The 27,150-nt window shown below is 40.6% G+C and overlaps 1 protein-coding gene across 1 annotated transcript; it reads left to right on the forward strand.

Moving 5' to 3' along the window:
* The first annotated feature begins 766 nt into the window (after positions 1 to 766).
* On the forward strand, positions 767 to 25,657 carry TMEM168 (transmembrane protein 168). The gene is made up of 5 exons (XM_035544140.2): positions 767 to 1,112; positions 5,106 to 6,372; positions 18,191 to 18,333; positions 19,401 to 19,675; positions 23,497 to 25,657. Exons 2-5 carry the CDS (start codon positions 5,236 to 5,238, stop codon positions 24,042 to 24,044), a joined length of 2,103 nt encoding a protein of 700 aa, XP_035400033.1. The 5' UTR covers positions 767 to 1,112; positions 5,106 to 5,235; the 3' UTR covers positions 24,045 to 25,657.
* The last annotated feature ends 1,493 nt before the right edge of the window (positions 25,658 to 27,150 follow it).

Below are 27,150 nucleotides of genomic sequence, written 5' to 3' on the forward strand. Positions count from 1 at the left end.
AAGTAGTTGCTTGAAGTGTATCCCTAAGTTACAGTTGAAGAAACACAGTGTCAATTAAGTGTTTTTCATGATGCTACTAAAGCAGCTGTAGCAGGTGCTTCTAAAGGAAAAACTCATAGCTTAAAAAAAAAAAAAGGCATATTTTTTAGGCCTATTGCATAGTTTTACTTAAATTTTGAGGAGGGTTTAGGAGGGGTTCCTGTGACTCAGGTGCCCAGCAGCTTCAGGCAGAAGAGAAAGCATGACCAAGTTTCAGATATTTGAGTGGCCAGCTGCTGCCAGTCAGCACTTCTGCTTCTTGTCAGTGAGAAGGAGGGGGTTACCCACGGTGAAGGGATTCCAGGAAGGAGGGCCATAAACCTGCAGGAAGCCAGCCCTCTGGCAGTTCAAGGAGCCACTGTGTGGCGGCTGTCTGCACTTCCAGCTCAGCTACCACTGATGTGCCTGTGTAAGCAATGGCCCTGTTAAGGTCTATGAGCTTCCTCCTCCCACCCACCTGGCTGCGCTTGCCAAGGCAGTGCTGTGAATGAAACACAGATTGCGTTTTGTATAAAACAGGGGGGTGGCAGCTTTTGTTTGGGAGGTATGAGTCTGTCTGGGATCTGCGTCCTGTGGCCTTGCAGAATGGTGCTGCTAGTGAAGGAGGGTAGGCATCCCTCCTCATTTCCACACTGCCTTCCCTCTTGTGTGTCCCAAGCACCTGCAGGCTGACTCCGGGCGCTGTCTATTTGCTTTCCCTCCTTCCACCCCACCAGCCTTCCATTTTGTGTGTGTGTGTGTGTGTGTGTAGGGGAGGACGTGCTTTCCCTCCTATCAACCCACTGCTGAACTCTCCCTGCGTGGGGCGGCGGGGGCTGCGGGTGGGAACGCAGCACCCCCACCTCCGGCTCCTCTAACCGCGGGGGAGCGGCGGAGGTGCCCGTTCCTCCACGAACACCTCGCCCTGGCCTCCAGGGAGCCCCGCACCCCTCTCACGGGCCGGTCCCGGGGCTCTGGCAGCGCCCGGGCGGCGCCGTTTGAGCCTCCGCGCTGCCCGTAGCCGGGCCGCCGCAGCCCTAAGATGGCGGCGGCGCTGCGTGGGGGGGCGGGAGGTTGCCGGGACGCCCGCGGAGGTGAGGCCGGGCCGGCGGGGGCAGGGGGCGCACGGCGGGGCCTGGGCACAGCGGGGGGCTCGGCACCGGCCCGGCGGGGAGTCCTGAGGGGTGCCGGGCCCTGGGAGGGGGGATCTGGGGGAGCCGAGGCTCGGGGCGGGCGGTGTTGCCCCGCTGGGGACCCCTCGGGCGCGTTGCCCTCGCCGAGGCTGGTGCCCGCAGCGGCCTGAGGGCTCGGAACCGCCGCTGGGAAGGGGCCGTCGGTCTGAGGCCTAAACCACTCAGTTGATGCTCTGCATAAATACTGCTTTTTTGTTGTTTTTTTAAAGTCTCCCGGAGTTGCTTTTGTTGTAAACTTGTGCTAAACTGGGTGAATAAAACAGGAGGCCAGCGCCAGCCAAGAGACCGTCACTATCCAATTTTGAGAGGCCTTGCCCAAACTTGAAGTCAACTGCTGTTATGCAGTTGTTATGCAGTAAAGCGTGCTTTTCTGGGTTTTTCTTTCGATTCCTACGTTAAAAACTTCTTTGGGAATGCTGTTCCTGAATATCTATAGAAAGGCTCTTGGATAGTTGAGTTTAAATGTAAACCTGGTTTTAAATTCAGCTTAAAACCATGGGCTTGCAAAAATTAATGAGCGTTTAAAAAGAAATGTGTGCCTTCTGTTTATTTTATGTCTAAATTTGATTTGCTCAAATATTTAGTGCAGATGTTGCAACCTGAAACCTGAAGACCCTTACTTTAAAGAAAAAAAATAAACTTTGAACTGTCTTTGTTCATAAACACAAATGAGTGACAAAAGTACCAAATTATGTTGTAAAGAATTAATGAGCTATAGAAGTTTCCCATTGAAATTGCTGTGTTACAGCAGTTTGGTAATATCCGTGTGATGTGATATGTAAATCACAAGAACACTACTTTTTCTTCTTCTAACCAAAAAGTTGACCGTGTGATTTGGTTCGGAGGATATTCACGGTCAGTAGCAGGGTTTACTAGCCCATCTATTTGCTGATTCAGTGGAAAACCAGGAAGAGGAGGTTGAATTCAAGGTCCAAGCTGTCATTTTGCAGATAACAGCACTTGTGCAGGCTTTGTGCCTTTCTGCTCTAAACCCGTGTGCGCTCCCCGCCGTGGCAACTCGTGCAGGCACGTCGATGGCAGCAGCAGCAGCTTCTGTGCCACATTTCTTGCGACCTGCTGCCAGCAATGCACTGAACTGGGCAGAGGATTTCTGCCTCTCAGAGTGGCTGCTTGCCTGCTGCAGGGTGATGGTGTTACTTTTGTACTGATCCTACCCAAAAAGGATTTAGTGGCAGTGGCAGAATTTTAAGCTGGACATTCGTCGGGAGCTTACACCTTTTGTACGTGTGCCAGTCTGGTGGCTTGTGTGAGGCTGTTGTCTGCACACACACTTAGAGCAGCAGTCCCTCGTCTCGGAGGGATTCCAGAAAGGTTCGGTGAGCGAGATAACGGGACAGGACGGCAAACGTGGTTCAGCATAGCAGCAGTCATGCATCAATACTGAGAGAGAGAAGAAAATACGAAATCACACCTCTGGTACTCACGGTTTCAATGTGAGCTAACTGGTGACTTTGGTGGGGGGAGAGAGGACACGCAGGAGTTTAAATAAATAGCTCAGGTTGCGTATAACGTGTTGTTTGTATTACAGGAATACAAGAGTGAGGCCAGTGCTGTAATAACTGATACAGTGCCACCAGCAATATGATAGCTAACTGAGCTGTGCTATCTATATGAAGTAGGAAACAAAGGAAAGGTTGAAAGTATTCTACTAGGTGATGGGAGAAGTATTACAAGACCTTAAGTGTCTAGGCAGTTCAGAATTAAGTTTACATGTATCAAACATTAATAATAATGAGAGCTATGAAAATGCATTACTGAAGTTCAAAGAACTTGAACTTGTAACGGCACTATGTAATAACCATCCCTTCTGAGTAGTTCGTATGTACGCTGTTTTAATTAAACAGATTTTTAATGCACAGTTATTTCCAAATAATATCTGCAATGTATCTTAGGTATTTAAGATAATTTGAAAATATATATCATCAATCTTAAGTAACTTAAAAACTAGGATTCCTTAGGCCTAGTTGGTCGCTGCACCAGTTATTTAAGCCGGTTTGATACGGCATGTCAGTCTTCAGAGAAGCTAAAGCAGATAGGCAAATCAATCCCACACTTCTGTTGTTCACTGACTTAAATAAATAAAGAAATAAAAATTAAGAGAGAGAACGAATTCTTAAGAGTTTCAGTCAAAGTGTCCTTTAATACTTCCCCCAGCATTATAAATGAAAGCAGTAAGCTATAACACTAGCTCTAAGTGTTCTTGAGGCATTATCTGCTCTCTGGTGCCGTTAACTCTTCAGAAGTCATTGAAAGATGGGCAATTAGGTAATTACTTCAGAAATGATAGAGGCTACAAATGTCTTCTTACTTGCTGGAGATTGCCAGTAACCTATCTAATTGTACTCTGAGATAAACATTTTGTTAATACGTTGTGAAACAAAAGTTAAATATAATTATTACACAGGATTTCGGTAAGTCTTAACTAAGGGAATTTGTTTGTTCTGGAGCCCTTTCTAATTTGTGATGCTTCTTAGGAAAATTGGCAAGGGAAAAATACTGATACTGATCATATTGTTTCTTTATTTTCTCCTGATCCACCTGCTGGTTTCTGTCTTACTTTCTCTGGAGGTGTGGATTCTGTTTCATTTATTCAGTGACTCCTCGTGTAGAGTTTCTAGGTACAAAATGGTCAAAAATCAGAAGTACGTGTGTTTTGCTTTACCTGTAAGCTTTAAGAAACTTTGTTCTTGGAGTAACTCTTACCAATTTGTGGCTTAAAACACGTTCTGCTTACAGAGCAGGGTTATGGCTTTGAAACACAAACCTTTTTTGCCTTTAACAAGAGAGCTTTGAACTTTGCCTGTGACAACATTGTGTTAAGTAGAAAACTATCATTAAATACAGTGAAATACAGATTTTGGTGGAAATAGAATTGCCTCAAGAACTTTCATTTCTCATTATGGAAATGAATGCTATTTGTTATGTGTAAACTCAGTAAGATTAAACACTAGTAGGATTAGAATAGTCCTCATGTTTCAAGATTCAGTTCAGACCAGGAAGAAACATTTTCTGTAAATTATTGATGACCTCAAGTGAGGTCTCCATAGCCACATTTTCTTACAACCACCCCCCCTAAAATATTATTGCGTGTTCCTATACTGTATTGAAAAGAAAACTATGGTGGTTAAATGGGTGTGGGTAGGAAGCGCTTACGTTCTAAGTATAATATTTATCTTGATCATTTTATTTATGTGTATTTTTTTGGTGGGGAAAAAGTGTCTCATAGAAGAGCAAATAAAGGCTTTGAGTTGACATAAAAAAAAAAAAGGCTGGATTTTATCTCCGAATATGTTGAATGCCAAGCCAGTTGATAAACCGTGTATCCATTCCCCTTCCCAGAAGTGGAGATAATGATAATTGCTTTTTTTGTGATCTATTGTGTGTTGAAGCTCATTAACTGATTGTGAAGTTCTTTTTGTAAACCCTTGTAGCTATTCGACTACTAAAAAGAAGTCTTGCAAAACATACTGAAAATGTTTAGTGTAAAGTGAGAACTTGTAAAATGCGATGGTGAAATAAAACGGTACTTTAAAACAATAGAGAAATGTTTTAGAAGGTAATGGATGTCATAAGAATATTTTGGATACCCGTAGATATCCGATGTAGATACCCGATGGGTGTTACTCAGTGGAAAGCTGAACGGGCAAGGTTTGGTTTAAATTTTTCTGATGTTCAAATTATGAAATTAAATTTATGTGAGAACCATATTATATTTTAATAATGACCCCAATTTGACTGACCTTTGAGAATACACTTTCCTGATATTCATTATGTGTTTTTTAATTTAGATGTTAAGTGAATGTGTCATGTTTATGCTGTGTATGATTAAATGTAATTAATTGCCACTAACGCTTATTTTAATTCTTCTTCCAGGACTTCAGTGATTCTGGACCACTGTTACTGCAATGATATTACAGAAGACAGCTGTTGCATTGTATTTGTTGGATGAAACCCAAATATTTTCTTTCAGTCAAGTGGGTAAAACCCCCTAACTGCAGTTTACATGTGTAGGTCACTGCGTTACTGTGTTAGTCATTGTCTCTATGCAGCAATGACAAGGCTAGAAGAAGCAAACAGAGAAGTGAACATGCATTCATCGGTCAGATATCTGGGCTATCTTGCCAGAATCAACTTACTGGTTGCCATTTGCATGGGCCTTTATGTCAGATGGGAAAAAACTGCAGATGCACTGATTTTGGTAATATTTATTCTGGGACTCTTTGTTCTTGGAATTGCCAGCATACTCTACTACTATTTTTCAATGGAAACAGCAAGTTTGAGTCTCTCCAATCTTTGGTTTGGCTTTTTGCTGGGCCTTCTCTGTTTTCTTAATAATTCTGCCTTCAAGAATGATGTGAAAGAAGAAGCAACTAAATATCTGCTCCTTTCCGCCATTGTTTTAAGGGTATTGTGTGCTTTGGTTGAGAGGATTTGTGGTTGTATCCATCATCGACCGACTCTGCTGACAACAGTTGAGTTTTTGGAGCTCGTTGGGTTTGCAATTGCCAGCACAACTATGCTGGTGGAAGAATCTATGAGTATCATTCTCTTGGTTATGGCTTTGGCCGTGTTAATTATTGACTTACGTATGAAGTCTTTTTTGGCAATTCCAAATTTGGCAATTTTTGGAGCCATTGCATCCTTGCTTTTTTTTCCATCACTGCACATTCCCACAAACCCATTTGCCTTGGCCTGTTTCTTCAGCTGCCTGATTTCAGATCCCCTTCTCGACGTTTACTTCAGTGGACTTTCTGTTACTGAACGATGGAAGCCTTACCTGTACCGTGGGAAGATTTGCAGAAGGCTTTCTGTCATCTCAGTTGGAGTCATTGAACTGATCTTTTTCATCCTTGCCGCCTTTAAGCTACGTGATTTGGATCTCTGGTATTTTGTGATACCTGGTTTTTCTATTTTTGGAATTTTTTGGATGATCTGTCATGTGATTTTTTTTATAACTCTTTGGGGATTTCACACAAAACTAAATGACTGTCACAAGATATACTATACCCACCGTGCAGAAAACAACAGCCTTGACAGAGTTATGGCGTCCAAAGGAATGCGTCACTTCTGTTTAATTTCAGAACAGCTAGTGTTTTTCAGCCTTGTCGCAACTGCTGTTTTGGGGGCCGTTTCTTGGCAGGTAAACAATAATCTCTTTATCTTGATCTCCCTCTTGAGAATTGTTGGCTCCTAAAAGTTCTTGTGCCATTTGGTGGTGTATTGTAGCTCAGCAGTTCAGAGTTGGAGCCTTTGGCTTCAAAAGCACGCTCTTCCAGTTTAACACTTTGTGCTGCCTTGACTGTGTCTTAGGAAGGCAACTGGCACTTAACAGCTTACCCGTATAGTCAGAATGGGCAGAGTTCATGCTTCCAGGCAAATGAAGCGTGCAAATTATTTTAAATGTACCTGCTTACAAAATTAATTTACCTCTGAATTCTTTGTGCTGTAATTTATTTATTTTTTTCAAATGAAAGCACTGTGTAGAATCCTAGTAATGTGCACCACATTGAGGGCTTTTCTTATGGACTATTTTAATGGAATCAAGGCAAAGTTACGTTTTAAGAATGCATTATTCAATAGTTTTGTTTTGATGTGAAGTCCGAGGTCAGTTGATAAACTGATAAATTGTTGGTAGAAGGTGCTCTCAGTTTCTTATATTGCAATCTGTTTATGCATCTCATACATTCCTAGAAAGACCAGTTCTTAACATCACACGGTGTTCTTATCTGTGACTTTTCTTTCAATTCATGACATAAGGCCTATGCATTTTCTTTGTCAGGAAACACACATTTCTCTAAAAGCGCTTGCTCAGTGCTCAAACTAAAGTACATTGTGTGTTATCACTAGTGCAGCAGGGTGAAAAGGGAGTTTGGTGCCTGTATTCTTTTTTACGTTGATCTGAAAACAGCAACATTCTTTTAATAAGGGGTAGGAAAGAGAATAGGTTTAGATTAGATATAAGGAGGACGTTCTTCACTCAGAGGGTGGTGAGGCCCTGGCACAGGTTGCGCAGAGGAGCTGTGGATGCCCCATCCCTGGAGGTGTTCAAGGCCAGGCTGGATGGGGCTCTGAGCAACCTGGTCTGGTGGGAGGTGTCCCTGCCTATGGCAGGGGGTTGGAGCTGGGTGGTCTTTGAGGTACCTTCCAGCCCAAACCATTCCGTGATTCTGTTTACAGAGGGTGAAGGTGCTAATGCACTGAAAGAAATGGGAAAATACTTTGGGAAACAGAAAGCAGCAAAGATAAACTGACAGAGATTAATGTTGTTGACTTCCATGTGGTTTTTTTCTCCTGAGAACTATGGGATTTTGTCAAGCAAAATGCAAATCTTTAATTTTGGTATGCTAGGTGACTTTTTCATTAAAAGCAAATTTCTTAGCATCTCTCAAATAGTTTTACTAGTTTCTCTTGTCTTTCTCCGTTAACGTCCTTGATACACGTTAGTTAATAATTAGAGAAGTGACTTGTGTGGAGTCACTCCACCTATTTATACCCAACAGCAGTCAGAACAAGCCAGGCATGTAAGCTGGCTGGGTAGTCACGGGAGAGAGGTATTGTCTTTTGGTGGCTTCCTGAGCCGGTCCGCGTGCAGCTGGACACCAGACACCGCCAGGGTGTCCTGCAGGATCCCCCTGGGCAGGGCTCCCTCTCCCTGCTGGTCTGCTGAAAGTACGCGGGCGCTGCCTTCAGGGGTACTCTTCCTGAGTGCAGGTTATGTGCACAAGCAGGGAGGCTTGGATTCAAACTTGTCAGGTTACATTTTCCTCTTCATGCTGATAATTCTTCATCATTTTTCTTTTTTTCCGTCTCTGTTGTGTGCCCAGAAATAACTGCAGCTGTTACACGTTTGATAATTTCCAGGCCTCTCTAATTTTGGAGAAGTCCTGTTGTACTTTGGAAGGACTCGTGCAGGACAGTTCACAAAGAGCAAGCTGGCAATTCAGCTGAACCCTTAGTGTTTGTTGTTGGCTAACTTCAGTTTCTGGCATCCTGTGTGTACATAAGATAAGCTGTTGCTCACCTCCTCTGTCCGATAGGTTGGTTGTTACCTGTTCAGTGGGAAGGGGAGTAATTGTGGTGGCAAAAATGAGAGGCATCAGACCACACACTTTTACTTGTCAGGAAATACAGTTTTTATTATAATAATAATAATTCTAGTAGATAATTATATTGGCATTTATTTTACTGTATTTGTGTCTCTTCCATTATGTATTTACATCAACGAGTTACTTTAAGACTACAAATGCACTTGTCTCCAACCAAAATCCTTTCTATTTCAGAGGTGTGATGTTTGCCACACAGATCACTGTGCCTATTTCATCTGTTGTCAGAAGATGAAATACTTTACCAGACCTGGTCAGAGCATGACTTGATAAATGGATACATCATTTATTACAGTGACTGCAAGGAGCTGTGGCCTTTTCTTTGTTTTTCTGGATAGTGTCAGTTTTCAAAATAATTAGAAATGAGAAAGTAATGATATATGAGCATAAAATTTACCCTCTTGCAGGACTTTTTTTTTTTCCTGGGGCTTTAAGGGAACTAGACATTTTTTCTTCTTTCTAGGGGGAATTGCAGACCTCAAGACTCTATTTTAGAGTCCTTTGCAGGATTTTTGAGTGTTGTTTCCAAAGGTCTAGCAAACTCAATGGTAATGCAGCAAACAAACTTCTGCAGTGAATATGTACTTTCCTATTGATGCTTTACACATATTGCAACAGACAAACTGTTAGAGAACTCTCTGCTTTTCCTCCTTAAAAAACAAAACAAAACAAAAAAAAAACTATCCCTAAATACTAAATAGGTTAGAATTCGTATTTTGTTTGCGTTTTGTTTTTAAGAAACCCTTGCTGCAGGAAAAAAAAAAAGTTACTGACATAGAATGTAATAGAAAAAGATCTTAGGACTGTTAGATGCCGTTCCATTAAAATGGTTTTTTAATGGTCAAAAAAGCAAATTAAGTATTGGGAAAGGACTGGAAGTATCATCATGCCACAGTATAAATCTATAGCTTCAATATGTCAAATAATTGTGCAATTCTTACTTGCCATCCGAGAGACCAGGAAACAGGAGACGGTTCAGAGAAGGGTGATGAAGTTCATCAGAGACCTAGCACAGTTCCCAAGGAAAGAATGACTAAGTGGGGATACTCCAGTATGGAAATGAGATAACAAAGTGGGAATATAAAATATTGTGTGTGATGTGGAGAAGTAACAGGCAGTGAGTCCCAGCCCAAGAGCTGAGGGGAATCGAGTTGGCAGGAAGCAGGAATGAGCCAGACAGGTGGGGACGGCTCCTCGTACAGAGTCAAGCTAGCTGAGAAATGTGCATCCCGGTGTGCTAAGCAGTCGTACAGGCTCAAGGGGAAACTGCATAGTCCGTGGGGACAGATTCACTGAGGTTTATGTTCTGCAAGGAACCCGTGTCTGGCTCAAGAGCCACCAGTAGTTGGAGTACTCAGGAAACACGCCTGCTTATTCTATCCTCACAGTCTTTCCTAGGCATGCATTTGGACTCTTTGAGACAAAAAATACATCCCTAACATGAAAAGGTAAGGGTGACTGCATGGGGCTGCACCAAAGATCCTGCTAGGAGAATGTCTTTAGTTAAATTTGCAACACATTTTTTCTTTACATTCTTAGGAGTGCAAGGTACTCCAGAGTCAAAAGTTCCTGAAAATGTTTGCTCTTCTTAAAGTTTCCTTCTTAACATTTTCTGCGTGTGTAAAATAACAGGACTGTTTCCAGTCTTTACAACTTGCAGTTTGGGATTTATGTCATTTTAGTAAGTGCTAATTGTATTTGAAGTCTGCTAAGTGTAACCTAGAAGATGAAGCGTTTTCTGTTTATACCTTTCCTCAGTCTGAGGATGTGCTGAAAGCTAGTTTAATGACACTGCATTCGATAAGAGAGGTGGCTTGGAATTGCTTAATGGTTTGCCATTTGGCCTCTCGTATAATGAACAGAATTGGCTAAAAGTCTACGCCTTGGAAAGTCGCTTCCTAACAGTCAGCTATAAATAACTAGCCCTAGCATATGAAAAAGCTGGCTCGGTTGTGTGTGTTATCTTATAGCCAAAAATGGGGTAGAGGATGGAAGGGGTTCTGTTTCATGGAGAACTTCATTACAGAAACATTATGTATGCCCTTTGAACAACTGCAATATCAATGCATCGTATAAATATGACATGTATGAGAGGTCAAGGCCTAAAGAGAAAGTTGTCTGCTAATTGGTGGCTACAATGCATGCTGATTGACGAAAATTGCCAGGAAAAAAATAATCTCATTTCATAGAAAGGCCTTTAAAATGAGGAGAATTAACTCGCTGTTGCGCACGTAGGGCCTTTGTGACTCACGCAGAACTGCTGCGGATGGAGCCCTGTTAGCTGAGGACCTTGCTTTAAGGGGGGTCTAGCTTTTGCAAGAAGCCAGGGGCTGTAGGTGTGCTTGGGAAGGGTTGGGGCTCCCAGCAGAATCCCTCTCCGACAGATCAAACTGAACTGTGAAGAGCAGAACCCTCAGGTCTGTCTGAAGCTGGCGGATGACCTCAGGAAGCACGAGGGTTGTAGAAGCAATTTGTCAAAGCTGATTGCATTCAAAAATGGAGTAACAGCTTTTCAGTGGGACGTGTTTCAGTAGTGACACGGTCTGCTTCTGAGATTAATCCCTGCTTTAGCTGGAGAGGAAAGACACCTTGACTCGTCAGTAGAAACCCGTTGAAAATTTTCCTTGCGAAATCTGCAGGAAGCGTTCTGCGCCGCCTTTACATTTGTGTGAGTAATTTTAGTCAGATCAATAGCCTCTTTAGCTCCAGTAGTACTTACTCATTTCAGCAATTACTCATGTCTGTAATTAGGCTCTGGGTTGGGACAAGATCCAGCAGAAGTCATGCAAATGACTCAGGCATTACCTCTTCTGGAAGCTAGTAAAATGATGAAAAATTTGGGGATGGAGGGCTTGGAATTTGCAGGCATGGTTCTTGGAAAGGTTTGGAGGAATCTTTTTCTCAGAAACTTCAAATCAGATTTTGTTAAGTGCTATATGCCAAGGTAGCAGCGCAGTTTTGCTTAATTACTGACTGAAGAGAATTATTATCCCTGGAAGACCTGTATTTAGTATTACCAAGAGAAAAATGAACTATGTCAGAGACAGGTAAAGTAATGGAATGAAGTACTTTCAGTACATTATTCTTGGTTTTAGTGAATTTTATGGATTAGTAAAATAATCGTATTCATGATATGCAAGAGTACTTGCGCTTAAATGAGCAGTACTGTTGAACTCAAATTGTTCATGGAAGAACAGTTAGTTTATGGTATGTGTGTTTTCTTGTTTGGGGCGAGTTTGTGATTTTGTATTCTTTATGCAGTGCCATGGTCTTGCAAAAGGTTTTTGAAAGCTCAGGTTACGATGCCTTAATAAAATAGAAGGTGTTGATTTTTTTTTAACTTCTCTATAAGAACAGATTGCTTTCTGAATAGTGGAAAGTTTTCTCGGGCTTTGTTTGTTGTTGGGCTTGCTGTTTGACTTGCATAGCAGCTTCACGGTTTCTTTACGGATTCAGGTGCTCCGTTTCTTTCACAACACCGTCGTTTCCCCTTTCCCCTCTGTTTCACCTCTCTTCAGCTAGGTTCTAAATCCCCCTCATGCCCCGCTGAACCGTTCTCAAGCTCACCCCTTACCCTCTTTATTTTTGCTACCCGTCTTCCCCTCTTGTAAGGGGCGCTCAAGCCCTTCCTGGTTACCTGCATCTCTGGTCCCGTCCTGGTCAGTACGTCACGGTGTCATCTTGCCTGAGGCTGTCGGGGACCTCTGGAGCCTCCTTCCAGCCCTGGCAGTGGGAGCAGGGCCCTAGCTGCTCATCATTGTACTGCTTCACTGGAGAAGAATGGCTAAAGAAAGAGTTCAGATGAGCCTGGGTGCTTTTGGTAGCTGAGTTAGGCTCAGGGCTTAATAAGGAGCAATTGGTTACGTTCCTCGCATCACGATGAGTGCCGTCAGGCTGAAATTCAGAGCCGAGTTAGGGTGCCTTGTCCACAGCCCCTCGGCGAAATGCTGGAAAATGCACCAGTGTTATTTTGGGACAAGAGAAAGTATTTGTTGTAAGCCTACAGAATCTGGCTACTGTGCGCAGCTTTGCTGTCAGTCTCATTAATTTCAGAATTTGAATTTCTGCATTCCGAATATTCAGGACTCAAGTTAACGTGCTTGTAAATTGACCACCCCTTCTGCTTCTGCCGTTCCATCTATGCAACAGCATGGGCTTTCCTGGGATTAGAGCAGGGGTCAGGGACGGGAAACAACACGTTAAATCTGCCTGCCAGAGAACGTGATGGCTATTTTCTGCAAACTGCTTTCTAGGTTTTCCCAGTGCTATTTTAATAGTCAGAGGTAACTGATTATTTATTGCTCTCCAGAGACTGTTCTGTCATTAAATAATTTGTTATCTAAGGCTGTTTCACCTGGTTGTTGATTTACACTGTAAGTTTCTCTTTCCCTGTAAAGCACACCTCTTGTTTTCATTTGGAATAAGCTATCCTTCAAATGTCTGTAGATTAGTTATCAAGTTAGTCTTTTTCTCCAGAGCTTTCTTTTTCACGGAGCGTATACGTCTTTGGTTTTGCATGATAACTGCGGAGGAGCTAAGCAGCTTTGTTTCATATTTACTTATATGTGAGTGCAGGCATTTAGGGATATATAAAACCAGAAATTGGATAAATTCAGCTTGGATAATGGAAAGCAGGGCAGAAGTTTTCCTCACAAATAGGCAAAAACATCTGTGTAAGCTTCCTCAGCTGTGTCGGCCTGTTGCACGTGATCCTGGGCAGCCTGTCCTGGGTGTCCCTCAGCAGGGTGACGGGAGGACCAGGTGACATCCAGAGGTTCTGTGATAATCTAAGTTGACATCTGCTTATGAATTTATTTCTGTTTTAATCAGAAGGGCTTTTCTGTAGGTCTTTGTAACTGGCTTCCAGTTTAAATTAATGCTGCTTCAGCTTTTTCTTCCTCCTAGTTATTTTCATCAGTCACACATAAATAACGCTCCATCTTTAAATACTCTGTCAGAATTGCTTCACTTTCAACAGTGGTTTTCTCCTTGGGAATGGAGTTGTCCTATCCATGAATATAAAATTATATATTTAGGGTACAAAGTTCCTGTAACTTCTGGTGTTTTAACAAAGCAACATTTAACCATAAAATGTTGCTTGAAAAGCTAAAGGAAGGGGAAAGATAGCACTGCTTGCGAATCTCACCCATCTTTCATTGTCTGTCATTTCAGTAGTCAAAGGCAAGAAGTATTTTATTTTATTATTTTATTTTATTTTTCCTTGTTCTTTGAAATGAGAACTCACTGTATATTTCAGAAGTACTCATTTAGAAGAAGACGGACAAAGGCAAGCAGACAAAAACAACCACCACCACCAAAGACAAAAAGGTGAAATGGTTTCATATGTTTTCAGTGGCGTTGCTGTGAGGGTCCCTGTGTTCTGTTTGCTTTTGGCGCAGCCTGGGGTCAATGGGCACTCGGAGTACAGAGAGCTACTTTAGGCCAAGTTTGCCAGTGCAGTTGAAACCAGAGTGAAAATGGGTTGAACAGATGAAAGAACAGAATCCCTTTGTGGCCCCGGCTATGTATGCACAGCCATCTGCTGCATTAAGGACCAGTCATCAAATCTTTTGGATTTAGTAAGTCTCGACCTTGCATCTTATCTGTTATCTTAAAAGAGTGACCTGTCTTAAGATTTACAGTAATTAGTAGCTTAATTAGTTTTGTTTTTAATTTTTTTTGCTATTTCAAGTTGTTATAGTTTGGATGTTTTAAAATGCAGCACTAAATTAATTTTTTTTACTTTTACTTTTTTTTGCAGCACTAAATTAATATTTTATTATCTTACTACAGAGCTGCTCTAAACACTATTAATCATTCTTATATTACTTAGTGATATATTTCTTCTACATCAAAATTGTTGAAGAAGTGCTGACAGCAAGTGCCAGCATCTTTACATTACAGAGATGCCCATACGTGTGAAATATCCATCCTAACAACATACTTCTCTACTTCATAGCATAAGATGGCCAGTAAATGAAGATGAATTTGAAACTTCAGATGGAGCAGAGTTGACTCATAACACTATAGAATGCATTTCCCTTTCCTCTTTAATATGTGGTACAAATTAAAAGCAGGATACAGAGAGACATGGATCATCATGATGATCAGAGGCTGGAGCACCTCTCCTATGAAGACAGGCTGAGAGAGCTGGGACTGTGCAGCCTGGAGAAGAAAAAGCTCTGGGGAGACCTCATTGCAACCTTTCAGTATTTAAAGGGGTCTTATAAAAAAAAAAAAGGGGACTCTACTGGGGTAGATAATTATAGGGCAAAGGGGAATGGTTTTAAACTAAAAGAGGGGAGATTTAGATTAGAGGTTAGGAGGAAATTTTTCTCTCAGAGCGTGGTGAGGCACTGGCACAGGCTGCCCAGAGAAGCTGTGGATGCCCCATCCCTGGAAGTGTTCAAGGCCAGCCTGGATGGGGCTCTGAGCAACCTGGTCCAGTGGGTGGCATCCCTGCCCGTGGCAGGGGCTTGGAGTTGGATGGTCTTTAAGGTCCCTTCCAGCCTGAGCCATTCTATGACAGGAGGCGATCCTTACCATTTCTATATAGGGCCTTTATCTGACAAGTACTTGTGAATTTTCCTGCTGGTAGCTTTGTATTAGTAGGAATACTTTCAGCAATTAAAAGTAAATATTTTTTTTTTTTTTTAGAAATCAGACTCAGTCAGAAATTTGGTGAAAACTCTTAACCTTTTTGATGATCTCAAGTTCTGTTACTGCAGAACACTCTGTAGGCTTACTGACTTGTATATGTTTTAGGGGCTTGGGGAGTGCAGGGAGTGTTTAGAACAACATAGCAGTTTGAAAGAAAACTTTTAAAATAAAAAGTCATAGCAAGTAATGTTACAATAGTATTTTTATGATATTCTGGTAGCTGTACTTTTTATGGGCAGGTGTATTTTTTTATTTTGTAATATGTTCGCTCAGATCAGAACACTAATGCAATGTAAGAGCAGTTTGTTATAACAAGATCCAAAAAAGTCATATACATCATATGATGGAGAAGCTGAATTTGCCGTAGTTCTAAAAGTGGGTTATAATACTTCACGGTCCGTGCATTCAGTCTTTCCAAGGTTTAGAAAATCCTCAGACTGATCATAAATAGGAAGCTTTCCCAGATGAGCCCTTCACTTTCTGCATAATAACTTAAGGCAAGTTACCTTCAGGCTTCTACAGTTTCAAAAGTAAGTCTTCAAATCTTGAAACTAGTTTAGCCAGAGAGCTCCACAATTTCATTAATGCGTTATACTTTAACAACTTTCTATAGAATGAATGTTAACATGACTTTTTAAAAAATTTTTGTTGAGTCCTTTTCAGAGCATATTTAGGAAACTGAGCAACAAAAACTTTCTGCTGAGGCATTTGGAAAAAAATATAGTTTGTTTTTTTTTTCTCTCCTAATTTACAACAGAACAAGTTCAGGTTGCACCATAATTGTTACACTGTGTTTTGGGGAAATTACTCTGAAAATCCTTATTCTCTGACACAACTTAAGAATTACTAGCTGAAAGCTTCTCTGCACTTGCCCCAAATACCTAACTTAACCTAACTCAGTCATTGATCCTGACCCTCTGAGCAGTAGGCAAGATTGGGAATGGGAAAGGAACGTATCTGGAGTGATGCAAGATACCTCCCAAGATGGCTAAGAAAATGATGTATATAAAACTGATTAAGAATCTCCTATAATTATGTGCGCTTCATGGGCATGCATTACTCCATGTGGATTGAAATTATTAGCACCAAATCAGTTGACATTATACCACACGAAATCTGATTGCAGTATTAACAAGAGCATTACCGCCTTTTACAGACTTGCTGTATCTGGGCTGGTTTTGTAGCCAAGCAGTTAGCAGATTTATGAGCACTTTTCTGATGAGGTGTGCAGGGCTGTGGGTAACGGGGAGCTCTCCTTGGCTGTTCCGATTTGACATCTGCTCAGTGTCGTGGCCTCACTTTTCAGCACTAGAAATGAGACAAACAAACTTCTCATTTGTAGCAAATTCAGTAAAGCATTGTTGGTTCTGGATATCATCTTCTAGTGGCTTCAGGTAGTGGAATTTGAGAGTGATGCCATCAGTTAAGTTATCAGTTATTTGAGAGGAGTGCTACCAGTTATCAGTTAGTTATCAGGTAATACTGGATTCTGGTGTTTATTTGTGGTAAAAGTATTGCTGTCACCGTTTCAGGGACACACAAGTGAAATTTTTCTGTCAGGAGTACAATGGGGCACTATTTAAAACTGGGACACTCAGCAAACACAGTACCCTTTCTTAGCACAGGAGGCACATTAGATAAGTAACACTTGCAAAGCCATGCAGTATTTCAGTTCTTAAAAACTGAGTATTTTGAAGTTAGTGCTGTGTGCCGACAAGAACTGACTCCATTTAGGTGTCATTTTTTCAGTCTCATTTACTTTCCAAATTATAAATTGTTTTGTCTGTGTGTAAAATGAACTACCAGCCCTCATCAAATCACTGAGACTGTTAAACAATAAGGGAATATCCAGTTTTGTTTTTTTTTAAATAAATAAATAGCCATTAATATTGTAGATTTATGCAATGAGGGCACAAAAACAGTTGTGGTTGGGAGGTCATAAGGCTGTTCTAACGGCAGAAGGCTATAAGGTATGAATATATTTCCTTTGCTACATAAGGATGAATACTTAATATTCCTTGTAGCAGCCTTCCAGTACCCAAAGGGGGACTCTTTGTCAGGGAGTGTAGTGATAGGACAAGGGGGAATGGCTTTAAACTAAAAGAGGGTAGGTTTAGATTAGTTATTAGGAAGAAATTCTTTACTGTGAAGGTGCTGAGGCACTGGAACGGGTTTCCCAGAGAAGCTGTGGATGCCCCATCCCTGGAGGTGTTCAAGGCCAGGCTGGATGGGGCTTTGGGCAGCCTGGTCTGGTGGGAGGTGTCCCTGCCCACGGCAGGGGGTTGGAGATGGGTGGTCTTTGAGGTCCCTTCCAGCCCAAACTGTTCCGGGATTCTGTGATTCCATGAATAACCGTACCATTTACTAGTACTAGTGGTTGCAACATAACTTGTGAAACTTTTTTTCTCAGAAGTGATTTATGTATCAGTGAGTGTTAACTGAAGTAATCTTTTCCAAAACTGGTTTCTATCTACAAAACAGGAAAGTTTCAGGTAGGGCATTAGCTGTGTGGGCACTACGAAGTCCCGTAGTAGATTTTCTTTCTCATCTGATATTTGTGTAGCCGATAAAGAATTGTCTTTTTAATTGCAATAATGTTCTTAATGTTTGCATAAGTCATCCTTTGTGTGACACATTAAATAGTCTGCACTAAGAATATTTTTAAAATCTCTTGGCATTAAAAAGCAAGAATAGTTAAATGTGTATTTTTAATGATGCAATATGGTATGTTGTCATCTTATGCTAGGTACGTGATATTCTGTGCAGTACTCTACTGTTTAAGTCCTGATCCTGCTGATATTTACCAATGTACTTATTTTATGCACATAAATAATTTTGTGGCATGTGATTTCTCTGCTAAAAAGCTAAGCTATGATCAGGGTTTTCAAACCTAAATCCTGTGCTGTCAGTGATTTCAGATGCATTCCTTTCAGAAGAGTGATCCCTGCTTGCCAGCCACCTTCTCCCCAGATATCCAAATGAGCTTCCATTTCTCTTTAGAGTACTTCACTGTGTAACGTATGTGGAAAAATAAGTCTACGTTACGTATAATAACTCACGTTCCATGTTTCAGGACCCAGTTATGTTTGATCAAACACAGGGAATTATTATTAAAAACCATACCCAGCATACAGGAAGGGTTTTTCATGCCATACCTAAATCTCTCTCTCTATATATATTTTTCTTTCTTTTTAGCCAACCAATGGGATCTTCATGAGCGCATTTCTCATTGTTTTGCCTCTGGAATCCATGGCTCACGGGCTTTTTCATGAATTGGGAAACTGCCTGGGAGGAACGTGTGTTGGGTATGCTGTTGTGATTCCCACCAACTTTTGCAGGTATAGTTACCGTGCACTTCAACCTCACGGTAGTGTAAGTGAGCTGTTAGCTAATAGAGGCAATCCAGTGGTGTTGCTTGTATTTTTTCAATAAGAAAATACAAATTTAATTAATAGACAAATTTTGTATTTGCCTTTTCATTTCTGTCACCTTTCAGAAAGAATGAGTAACTGATTCCACTTGGTGTCTTGAAGAACCAAATCTCTTACTGTCATGACTAATGACTAGCTATGAAGACTATAGCTATAATATATATAAAAGCATGCATTTTGTAATCCCGAGTCTCGTTGATTATGTATTCATGTTGAGGTATATATGCACACATACCTGTATATACCTGGCTTGTTCCAGGTCCAGTTCATCATTTTCTTAGAACTTTCATTTTCTAAGCAGTGAATGCCATTATCTGAAACTTGCTTCTGATGCTGAAAGATCAGCATCTGAACAACACACACAAGTAAGAGTTATTCTATCTGCATAAGTGAGTTCCATATTGAATAAAAGCTATTTTGGAACAGAGATATATGAATTCAAAATATCTGAGTAAAATGTGTACTTGCGTTTCTCCTTGTCTATTGTTGGAAACTCGTTTGCAAGACTTTTTTGGTGCAGATAAGCATTCATTCTCCCTGCACTTCATTCCAATTGTGAGTGAACAAATACCTGTCTGAAGGCAGTGTACTCTCAGTGGGACTTCACAAAATAGTTGAAGCCCAGCATGTTCACATCACTGCTCGTCTTCGTTTAGCAAGTTCAGAGTGCAGGCAGAGCAAGCGTTAAGTCCAAAGACGCTCTCTCTCTCTCCCTGCCACTTACCTGTGTGGGGTTGAGTAAAGGCTACACTTTGAAGTGGAACAAGTGTGATGGGAGGAGATAGTGGCTCCTCACTTAACTACAGTATTTGGCATTGTTTGAAAGCTGTACGTTTCAAGTCAATTTGAATTTACAGCAGTGCTACTTCATAGAGGAGAAAATATTTCACAGGGGAAGAAAAAAAATTGCCAGTTGCTAAAAGTCCACTAAACATGACATTGTTGTTGATCATAACTGGTTTGCTTCTCTTTAGTCCTGATGGCCAGCCAACTCTTCTTCCACCTGATCATGTGCAAGAGTTAAACCTGAGGTCTACAGGCATGCTTAATGCCATCCAAAGATTTTTTGCATACCACATGATTGAGACATACGGCTGTGACTACTCTACGAGTGGACTGTCCTTCGATACCCTTCACTCCAAGATCAAGTCTTTTCTTGAACTTCGGACTGCAGATGGACCCAGACATGATACCTATATTTTATATTACAGTGGTCACTCACATGGCACTGGTGAATGGGCACTAGCAGGTAACTGTTTTGTGATTTTTTTCTGTTAGTAGTTTTGGCATTTATAAACTTCACAAATCATTGAATTCTTTCTTATAAAAAGAAAGAAAAATTATTGCAAAACTTCACTTTTGGTCCCACTTAGTCATTCTGAACTATCAGATAGTGAGAACCACCAGTCTTTGGAGTACAAGTTCATATGAGCTCCTGGCAGGGAAGGAAGAAAGGAATGGGTAATACACAGAACATGACTGTTGAGAAATTCAAGGAATTACAAGGAATCATCTAAATAGGCAATGTTGCAGGCTGACTATTTCTACTACTGGAAAGAATGCAGAAATGCAGAAGCCCCTGTTCCATGCAGTTAACTCGATCTAAAGAAGCAGCTCTTTCCTTACCTTTCTCTGTATGACAGTCAGGTATGTTACTGTGTGAACCTCTATATCATTTTTTAGTATTTAGTCACTGATAAAAATCCTTTTGAAACTAACTGTTCTTACAGTTGTTCTAAAAATTGTCTGATTATTGTTGACCCCAAATGTATGCTTACAAGTTTAAACATGATTTCTTATTCCACTTACAGTTTGAGAAGTTGTCTTTAAAGAAAGTTGCCTTTAATGATCAGGTTTTTATTCCAGAAAAGTAATATGGAAATGACACCCTCCTGCTCTAAATACAGATTTTCCCTGTATTTTGAGGAATATTTGTTCACTGTATTGAACAAGAATAATCTGTTCTCATTCTCTGGACATGGCAGAACCTGCACACTTACTTATGAGTGAATTATACAGCGTTCTGTATTGCTGTGACAGCTAGTCTGTCATGAAGGGCTGCATGTGTGTCCTTAAGATGTACTCTGTATTTTATAGAGGAGTTAATCAAAGCGGTAGGAAGCAGGTGTAAATCCCATGCTAGAAAAGCAGGTCTTCTAATACAGCAAACCTTGTATCATGGAAGGAACTATGGTTTGCTGACATCCTAGAGTTTGGCAGTCATTGTAGGTGCAATGTAGCCTCAAGACTACAAATGCATGTATAAAGGGTTGTTTTAATGCCTAATCGTATGTTTGGCATAGACTTCACTGCTTTCCCCTCTTCCGTCCCATTTTTGATCTCTTTGTAATAATGCAGTTCTATCTCGGCTGTGTAAAAATTGTTCTTTGGTAAACCTGTGAGGCTTTCACATTACTGATGGGCTTAGCCTTGCTCTCTTGCTGTATGGAATGGGGCTTCTGATTCTTCTGTGTGCAAAAAGTGAATCTTCTAATAATAACTTTGAAAAATTGCAACTTGTTTTCTTCCTGGGACAGAATTCATTTTCACAGATAGTACTTTGCCTGTGAGCTGCTGTCTGCTTGTCAGCAGTCTCTCTACAGGAGCATGTGCTCTTGAGCAGTGTAGACAGATTGGAGCTTTGCGTGTGGTCATGCTGAGCTGTTCAGCCACAGGTCAGTCTTCATCTGGAGGCCAAACACCTGTTTGGTGCAATTCCAGGCCCGAAGTACTACACCTGCTGAAGAGCAATGCATATTTTTTCTCAAAGGCTTCATCTGTATCAGCGGATTAAAAAAGCCACAGCAGTTCTCAGTTAGCAGGAGTGATATAACGCAGGGCGTGCCGATATGGCTGAATTACTTCTCTGAGAGTAGGGTGGTCTTGTTCCTGAGATCACCTGCCACCCTGTGCAATTGCCAGGCATGTCCACACGAGGTGTGGAGCCTGCTAACTGCAAGACTGCCTCCTACCAGGGCTCCAGCCGGCAGCATACACTGCTAGTTTATGTACAGATGAAAGCTGATGCAGAAATTCAACAGCTTCCAGATCACAGCTTACATCTGGCCATCTTGGAGTGTGGCGGAGGAGCTGAGATCTCTGTGTACCTGTTCAGAGAGCAATAGTCTGTATTAAACTCTGTCTTTACTTTTCAGATAAGGTTGAAGGTACCAGTTGCAGTAAAAAGAGTTACTGTGATAACAATATAGTGTATAAATGTGGTGGTTTTCAGCTTTCTTAGCAGTTCCTTCTCAGTTCTCTATCCAAGCACATCTTCAGCTTCTACTCTGAGATAATCGGTAGTCACAGAAAGGAAAGGAACAAGCAGTTGGTGCTTGTCTCGAATCTTTTTTTGTGCTCAGTTTCCCATTGTGAGAGTTAGATACATTATGGAGCATAACTTGATAATCCTGCCAGACAGCACTGCTCCTGAACATAACCTGAAGTATAAACTGAAAAGACTAAGGATATTTGGTTGTATAATGGTACTGCAAGTACTGTATGCTGGGCAGTGGCATTTTGTGGCAGATGGAACATCTGGTCGTTATCTCCTGCAATGTGTGCCGTCCTCTGGCCTCTGGAGAGGGTTAAGAGGGATGGCAACCAGGAAACACAACATTTGGATCTAACAGAGAAAGGAGCATCTTACTGCTGGCTTAGGCACTGCTACAGCACAGCAGTAGCATGTAGTCTTTGCTTTATAATGACATCGTTTAGAGGAGGCTTACTGGATTCTTTAGTTCACTAATGATGTTTCTCTGTTGTTGGAAGGTGGGATGTAACACAGCGGTGTATAAAAGAAACTGTTAACTAGTCACGCATAAAGCACGAGCAGTCAAACGACCTGGGAGGTCATGTTATTCTCGGTGAATGCAAAGGCAAGAGCTGGGCTGCTGAGGTGTTGTCTGTGTTGCTGAATTGTCAGCTTAACTGCCTGTGAAGCCTGCCTAAGAGCCAGATGTGGCCAGACACATGGATTTCTTCCTCAGCTTGGTGCCTGAATCTTGTGCCAGCTGATCAATGCATGTGTTTGATGTTGGTAGGGTTAGAAACAGAGGGTGTGTTTGTGTGCGTATGAAGGATGAGCTGGTTTTCTTTGCACAGTTTATCCCTGCATAGTTACACCAAAATAAAGTTTACTTACAAGCCTTTCAAATGTTAACAAATCCATTTTACTGATAATTGACACAGAAGGCTTACCTAGGAAAAAAAGGAAACTGGCTTCTGTACAAATCTCTATTGTAAATATGTGCTATTGTAAATATTGTAAGTACAGCAATGTGGGGATCGTGTACCAAGACTGTCATTACTGTACGTTTGTATATTCTTATGATTTTCTTTGATGCTATTTTTTCCAGGTTTGTATTTGTTTTGGAGAAAGTTGTAGCCCTGTAATTTTGCTTTTACTGTAACTGCAATATCAGGCTCAAAGCCTTAACTCCAAGCTATTAATTTGAAGCAGTTTTTTGTCACCCCTTATAGACAGAAATGTGAGTGCTGAAATATGCAGCTACTCTGTTTGAGATTTATCTGTGCAGTTCAATTCCTAGTAACAAGATTTTAAACACTACTAAATGTACTTATGCTACACAATGAAAATCGCTATGGAGTTGAAATGCAGTTATTTTAAATAATGTTTTTCTACCTCTTTTGAAAGTCATCTTAAATTTTTTTTTAAAAGCTGACATTTTCAAACTAGTGTTTTTGCTGTAAATCTTTATCATAGCTCCAACTTGCTAAAACATAGACATAATTTCTTCACATTAATAGTCACTGTGGAGCCAGGGGAGTTTTATTCACTTGTTTGCAAGACATTTTCCTTGGGCACTTGAGTAAGTAGTCTGCTTTTCAAAGTCACGTAGATCCTGAAGTATCCGCTACTCTAGGCAGAAGGAATCCCCACTATAGGTAACTTCGCTTAATAAAAACGTGCTCTTTCAAAGTATAGCTGGAGCGTGAGCTGAGATGGAGCATGAGAAATTGGACACTCAAATTGCAAGTGTCACAGTTAAAATTCTATAGAGTTTTCAGTTTCTTCATGTTAACGTTAAATGTATTTCCTTGTTGCAGGTGGCGATGCTTTACGACTTGACACACTTTTGGAGTGGTGGAGAGAAAAGAACGGCACTTTTTGTTCCCGACTCATCATTGTTCTAGACTGTGAGAACTCTCAGCCTTGGGTTAAAGAAGTAAGGAAAGTAAACGACCAGTACATCGCAGTGCAAGGAGCAGAAATGGCCAAGGTTGTAGACGTTGAGGAAGCAGACCCTCCACAGCTTGGCGACTTCACCAGGCAATGGGTTGAGTACAACTGTAACCCTGACAGCAACATCAGCTGGTCTGAAAAGGGTCGTACAGTGAAAGCAGTGTATGGTGTGTCAAAACACTGGAGTGACTACACTTTGCATTTGCCAACGGGAAGCGATATTGCCAAACACTGGATGATTTATTTCCCGCGTATTACCTATCCATTAGTGCATTTGGCAAACTGGTTTTGTGGTCTCAATATGTTTTGGGTCTGTAAAGCGTGTTTCAGGTGCCTGAAAAGATTGAAAATGAGTTGGTTTCTTCCCACAGTGCTGGACACAGGACAGGGTTTCAAACTCGTCAAATCCTAATTAGGAACCAAAGAGGAAATGAAGTGAGAGCTCTGGGAACTTTCTCACTTTAAAGCATTTGCAACTTTTTGTATGACTATTTTCTCTGAATAAATCTGCTACACTCACTTTGTTCAGCTCTTTGAGCAGCTAAAGTATATGCAACAGTTAGAAACTCCAGTCTTAAACAGAAGAGGCTAGGACTATAATATTTGCGTTTTGTTACTGGACTGTATGTACATATGTAAGAGACTTACTATGACCATGCATTTTGGCGACAGTTGCATGTTCATATGTGTTACTTCAAGCAGCCTTTGTTCAGAATCACCAGTGTGACAGACAGGAGCTCCTATGAATATTAGAGCATGCTTATTTGTCATTTATATCCCCTATAAGGTTCAAATACGGGAAGGGAAACAAGCTAATCTTGAAATCAATATTTATGTCCTTGAAATTGTTTGGTGGGATCAAGGCTATTATAAAATAGCACTGAGGCAAAAATTAAAAGAGAAGAATGAATAGTCATTGTAGATAAGTAGCTACCAGGAATCTTGTTTTATTTGCTTTTGCATCTTCAGCTCTTGCCTCGTTCTCTACTTCCATCAGTGGAAATTTGCCACAGAAAACAAGGAAATCAGACAATATTGTAATGTTCTGATGGAGTTAAAAGTGCACTGAGAGTTTTTTTCCTCACTGGTCAGGGTGGTTCTGTCTTTTTCAGGCTCTTATCTGTTTGTATTTTTGAAAAGCTACTCTGAAGTGAAAAACAGCAACAACAAAAAAACAAGGAATTTAAGTAAGAAACTAGTCTATTGATAAAAAATAAGAAATGCAAATGCTGCTTTGCTTCCACATTTATCTGAAGTCTTTGCTGTGCCTAAGACCTCAGTCCTGTAAAATGTTGAGTCTGGGATTAGACAGATGGGTTCACCTCCAAAAGTATTAAATCTATGAGCAAGCAGTTTGTCAGAAAAATTATTCCCATAAGCCAGCACTGAATCCTAAATGTTCTTCAACTCTGTTCTCCCAGCCACAAGGTCCTGGTCTTAGTCCTTCAGTTACAGAGTTGGACGGGACTCTGGAAATCTTGTCTTGGTACTCTTCAGTCAGAGAAGCTGTGTAGCTTTTTTTGTCTTGTTTGCCCAAATACTGTAAGTCAGAAGCTAAATAACTAAGCCGCCAAGGTAGTACGCTTTGTGGTGTTGCACACGTGTACAATCCAAACATTTGAAAAATCAAGAAATTAGTCCTTTTTATTTTTGAAAAAGTTTAGAACATCAATCATAACACTTCTTGCTAGCTACAACGGGTACATCTTGCTCTCTTGCTTCTACTGTTACATCTTTATGAACGTTGCCTGTATCTTTGTACGACAAGAGGAACTGAAAAGCGTGGGATTTCTGACCTATGCTGGGAACTGTAAGTAGACTAAAGTGAAAATCTGCTCTGCAGTGTTGTGATACACAGTTTTGTACAGAACAAACACAACATTTGGTGCTGAACTTTTGCCTCAGTTTATTAAATGGTTTCCAGCATATTTATTAAACTGTTAGGTTTTTCTGTAGGATAGACTGTGTGATCTTTAGCAGTTTGTTAAAAATTAAATGAAGAGTCAGCTCTTCAATCTGCAAAAAGATTATTTGCAAAACCAATCGTGTGTTTTCAGATTTGTTTCAGTTTTCACAATTAACTCTAGTTTTCTGAATTTGTAATAATATTAACATTAACTAAGGTTATACCTACTTTTGATTTTATTTTTTAAAGCAAAGGCATGGTGAAAATGCCTTTTTAATCTAAAATATATGTTTACAGCCATTGAAAACTGTGAGGCCTTTTTGGACAAAGAGACTGTATTTTGTCTTTCAAAATCCAGGGTGTAGGATGATGAGCCTCAGGAATTCAGCAGTATTAATTCACCACTTCTACACTAATTAATATGAAGACATCCTACCATGGCCCATGTTTCCAGGCAAGGACCAAGTGAAGGCAGAACTCTCCTCTGGCGCCTGGTACTCAAGCAATTCCATGGGTCTCTGCCTGGCTCAGCCCCACGTGCACATTGTGGGAGACAATGCACCAGAAGCTCCTCATGGCAGTGAGGGATTATCCCTCTGCTGTGCTCTGAGGCAAAGCCTGAAAGAGAAATTTAGACCTAATTCCAAAGAATGTTACATATGCTATCATTGACATGCAAGTTACGCTTGAGACGCTCAAGAATTTATTATATGGATTTATATATATGGATTGAGAAGGGTAGCTTGAGGTCTAAACTTTTTTCTTTTTTTTTTTCAAGATGCTTGTCTGTACTGTACATTCAGAAATTTTGTTATAAAGGTTGCTATAAATTTATCAATTTTATGTTGACTTTCTTTCATTTACTTCCCATACATTATCAACCTTGCTGAAACATGCAAAAGCATTAAGTCCTACAAACTTTTGTCTTTAAAAGAAATTCAAATTGCAAATTCACAGTAATGTTTTTCTCTGAACAGTATGGGAATAAAAGCCATCTTCTTAATTTTTGCACTACCTGAGTTAAGTATTTGCTGTTCATTATGCTTTGCATGCCTTGTGATTGTTGTTGTCTGGCCTTCAGTTTTTCCTAGAAACTTCATCAGTTTTATTAAGCTTTCCCTTTATTTTGCAAAGACATAATTAATGCTATGCTAGCTGTAAGCATCTATGGTGCCAGCAGTGGACAATGTAACTGGGTTAAATTTCTTGTATACAAATACCTTTCTGGGAGAAGATTTTTTACTGGAGATACTGTTTTTAAATCTGTAAATAGATTTTTTTGTGTATTTGTGATATTGCTTAAATATATTTTGCTGTTTTGGATGCTCATTTCCACTTCATGTTTTTATTTATCACTTCCAAAACCTGTGCTCCATCTTGAATTACGTGTTTTTTTGTTTGTTTTTTTGTGTACATCTTGTTTCAGAGTTCTTTGTTTAGATAGAAAGTGCAATGGGGCTTACTGAAAACACTAAGGATTATCTGTAGCTTAACAATTTAATAGAAATGATAAATATTAACTGAAATTATTAACATACCCTTTACCTTCTCATTTTTTATAATTTAGTCAACAAGCTAGTAAAAGTGTTATTTGTGCTTTGAGACATTACTT

The sequence above is a fragment of the Cygnus atratus genome, chromosome 1, assembly GCF_013377495.2.
Source record: "Cygnus atratus isolate AKBS03 ecotype Queensland, Australia chromosome 1, CAtr_DNAZoo_HiC_assembly, whole genome shotgun sequence".
Lineage (NCBI taxonomy): Eukaryota > Metazoa > Chordata > Aves > Anseriformes > Anatidae > Cygnus > Cygnus atratus.

What these genes read in the sequence shown, in the direction of transcription:
- TMEM168 (XM_035544140.2), top strand. Translation starts at nt 5,236, where the DNA reads ATGTGTAGGTCACTGCGTTACTGTGTTAGTCATTGTCTCTATGCAGCA. An exon ending in TGGGGGCCGTTTCTTGGCAG is followed by an intron (nt 6,373 to 18,190) that starts GTAAACAATAAT and finishes CTTTCTTTTTAG; the next exon opens with CCAACCAATGGGATCTTCAT. An exon ending in TGGTGAATGGGCACTAGCAG is followed by an intron (nt 19,676 to 23,496) that starts GTAACTGTTTTG and finishes TCCTTGTTGCAG; the next exon opens with GTGGCGATGCTTTACGACTT.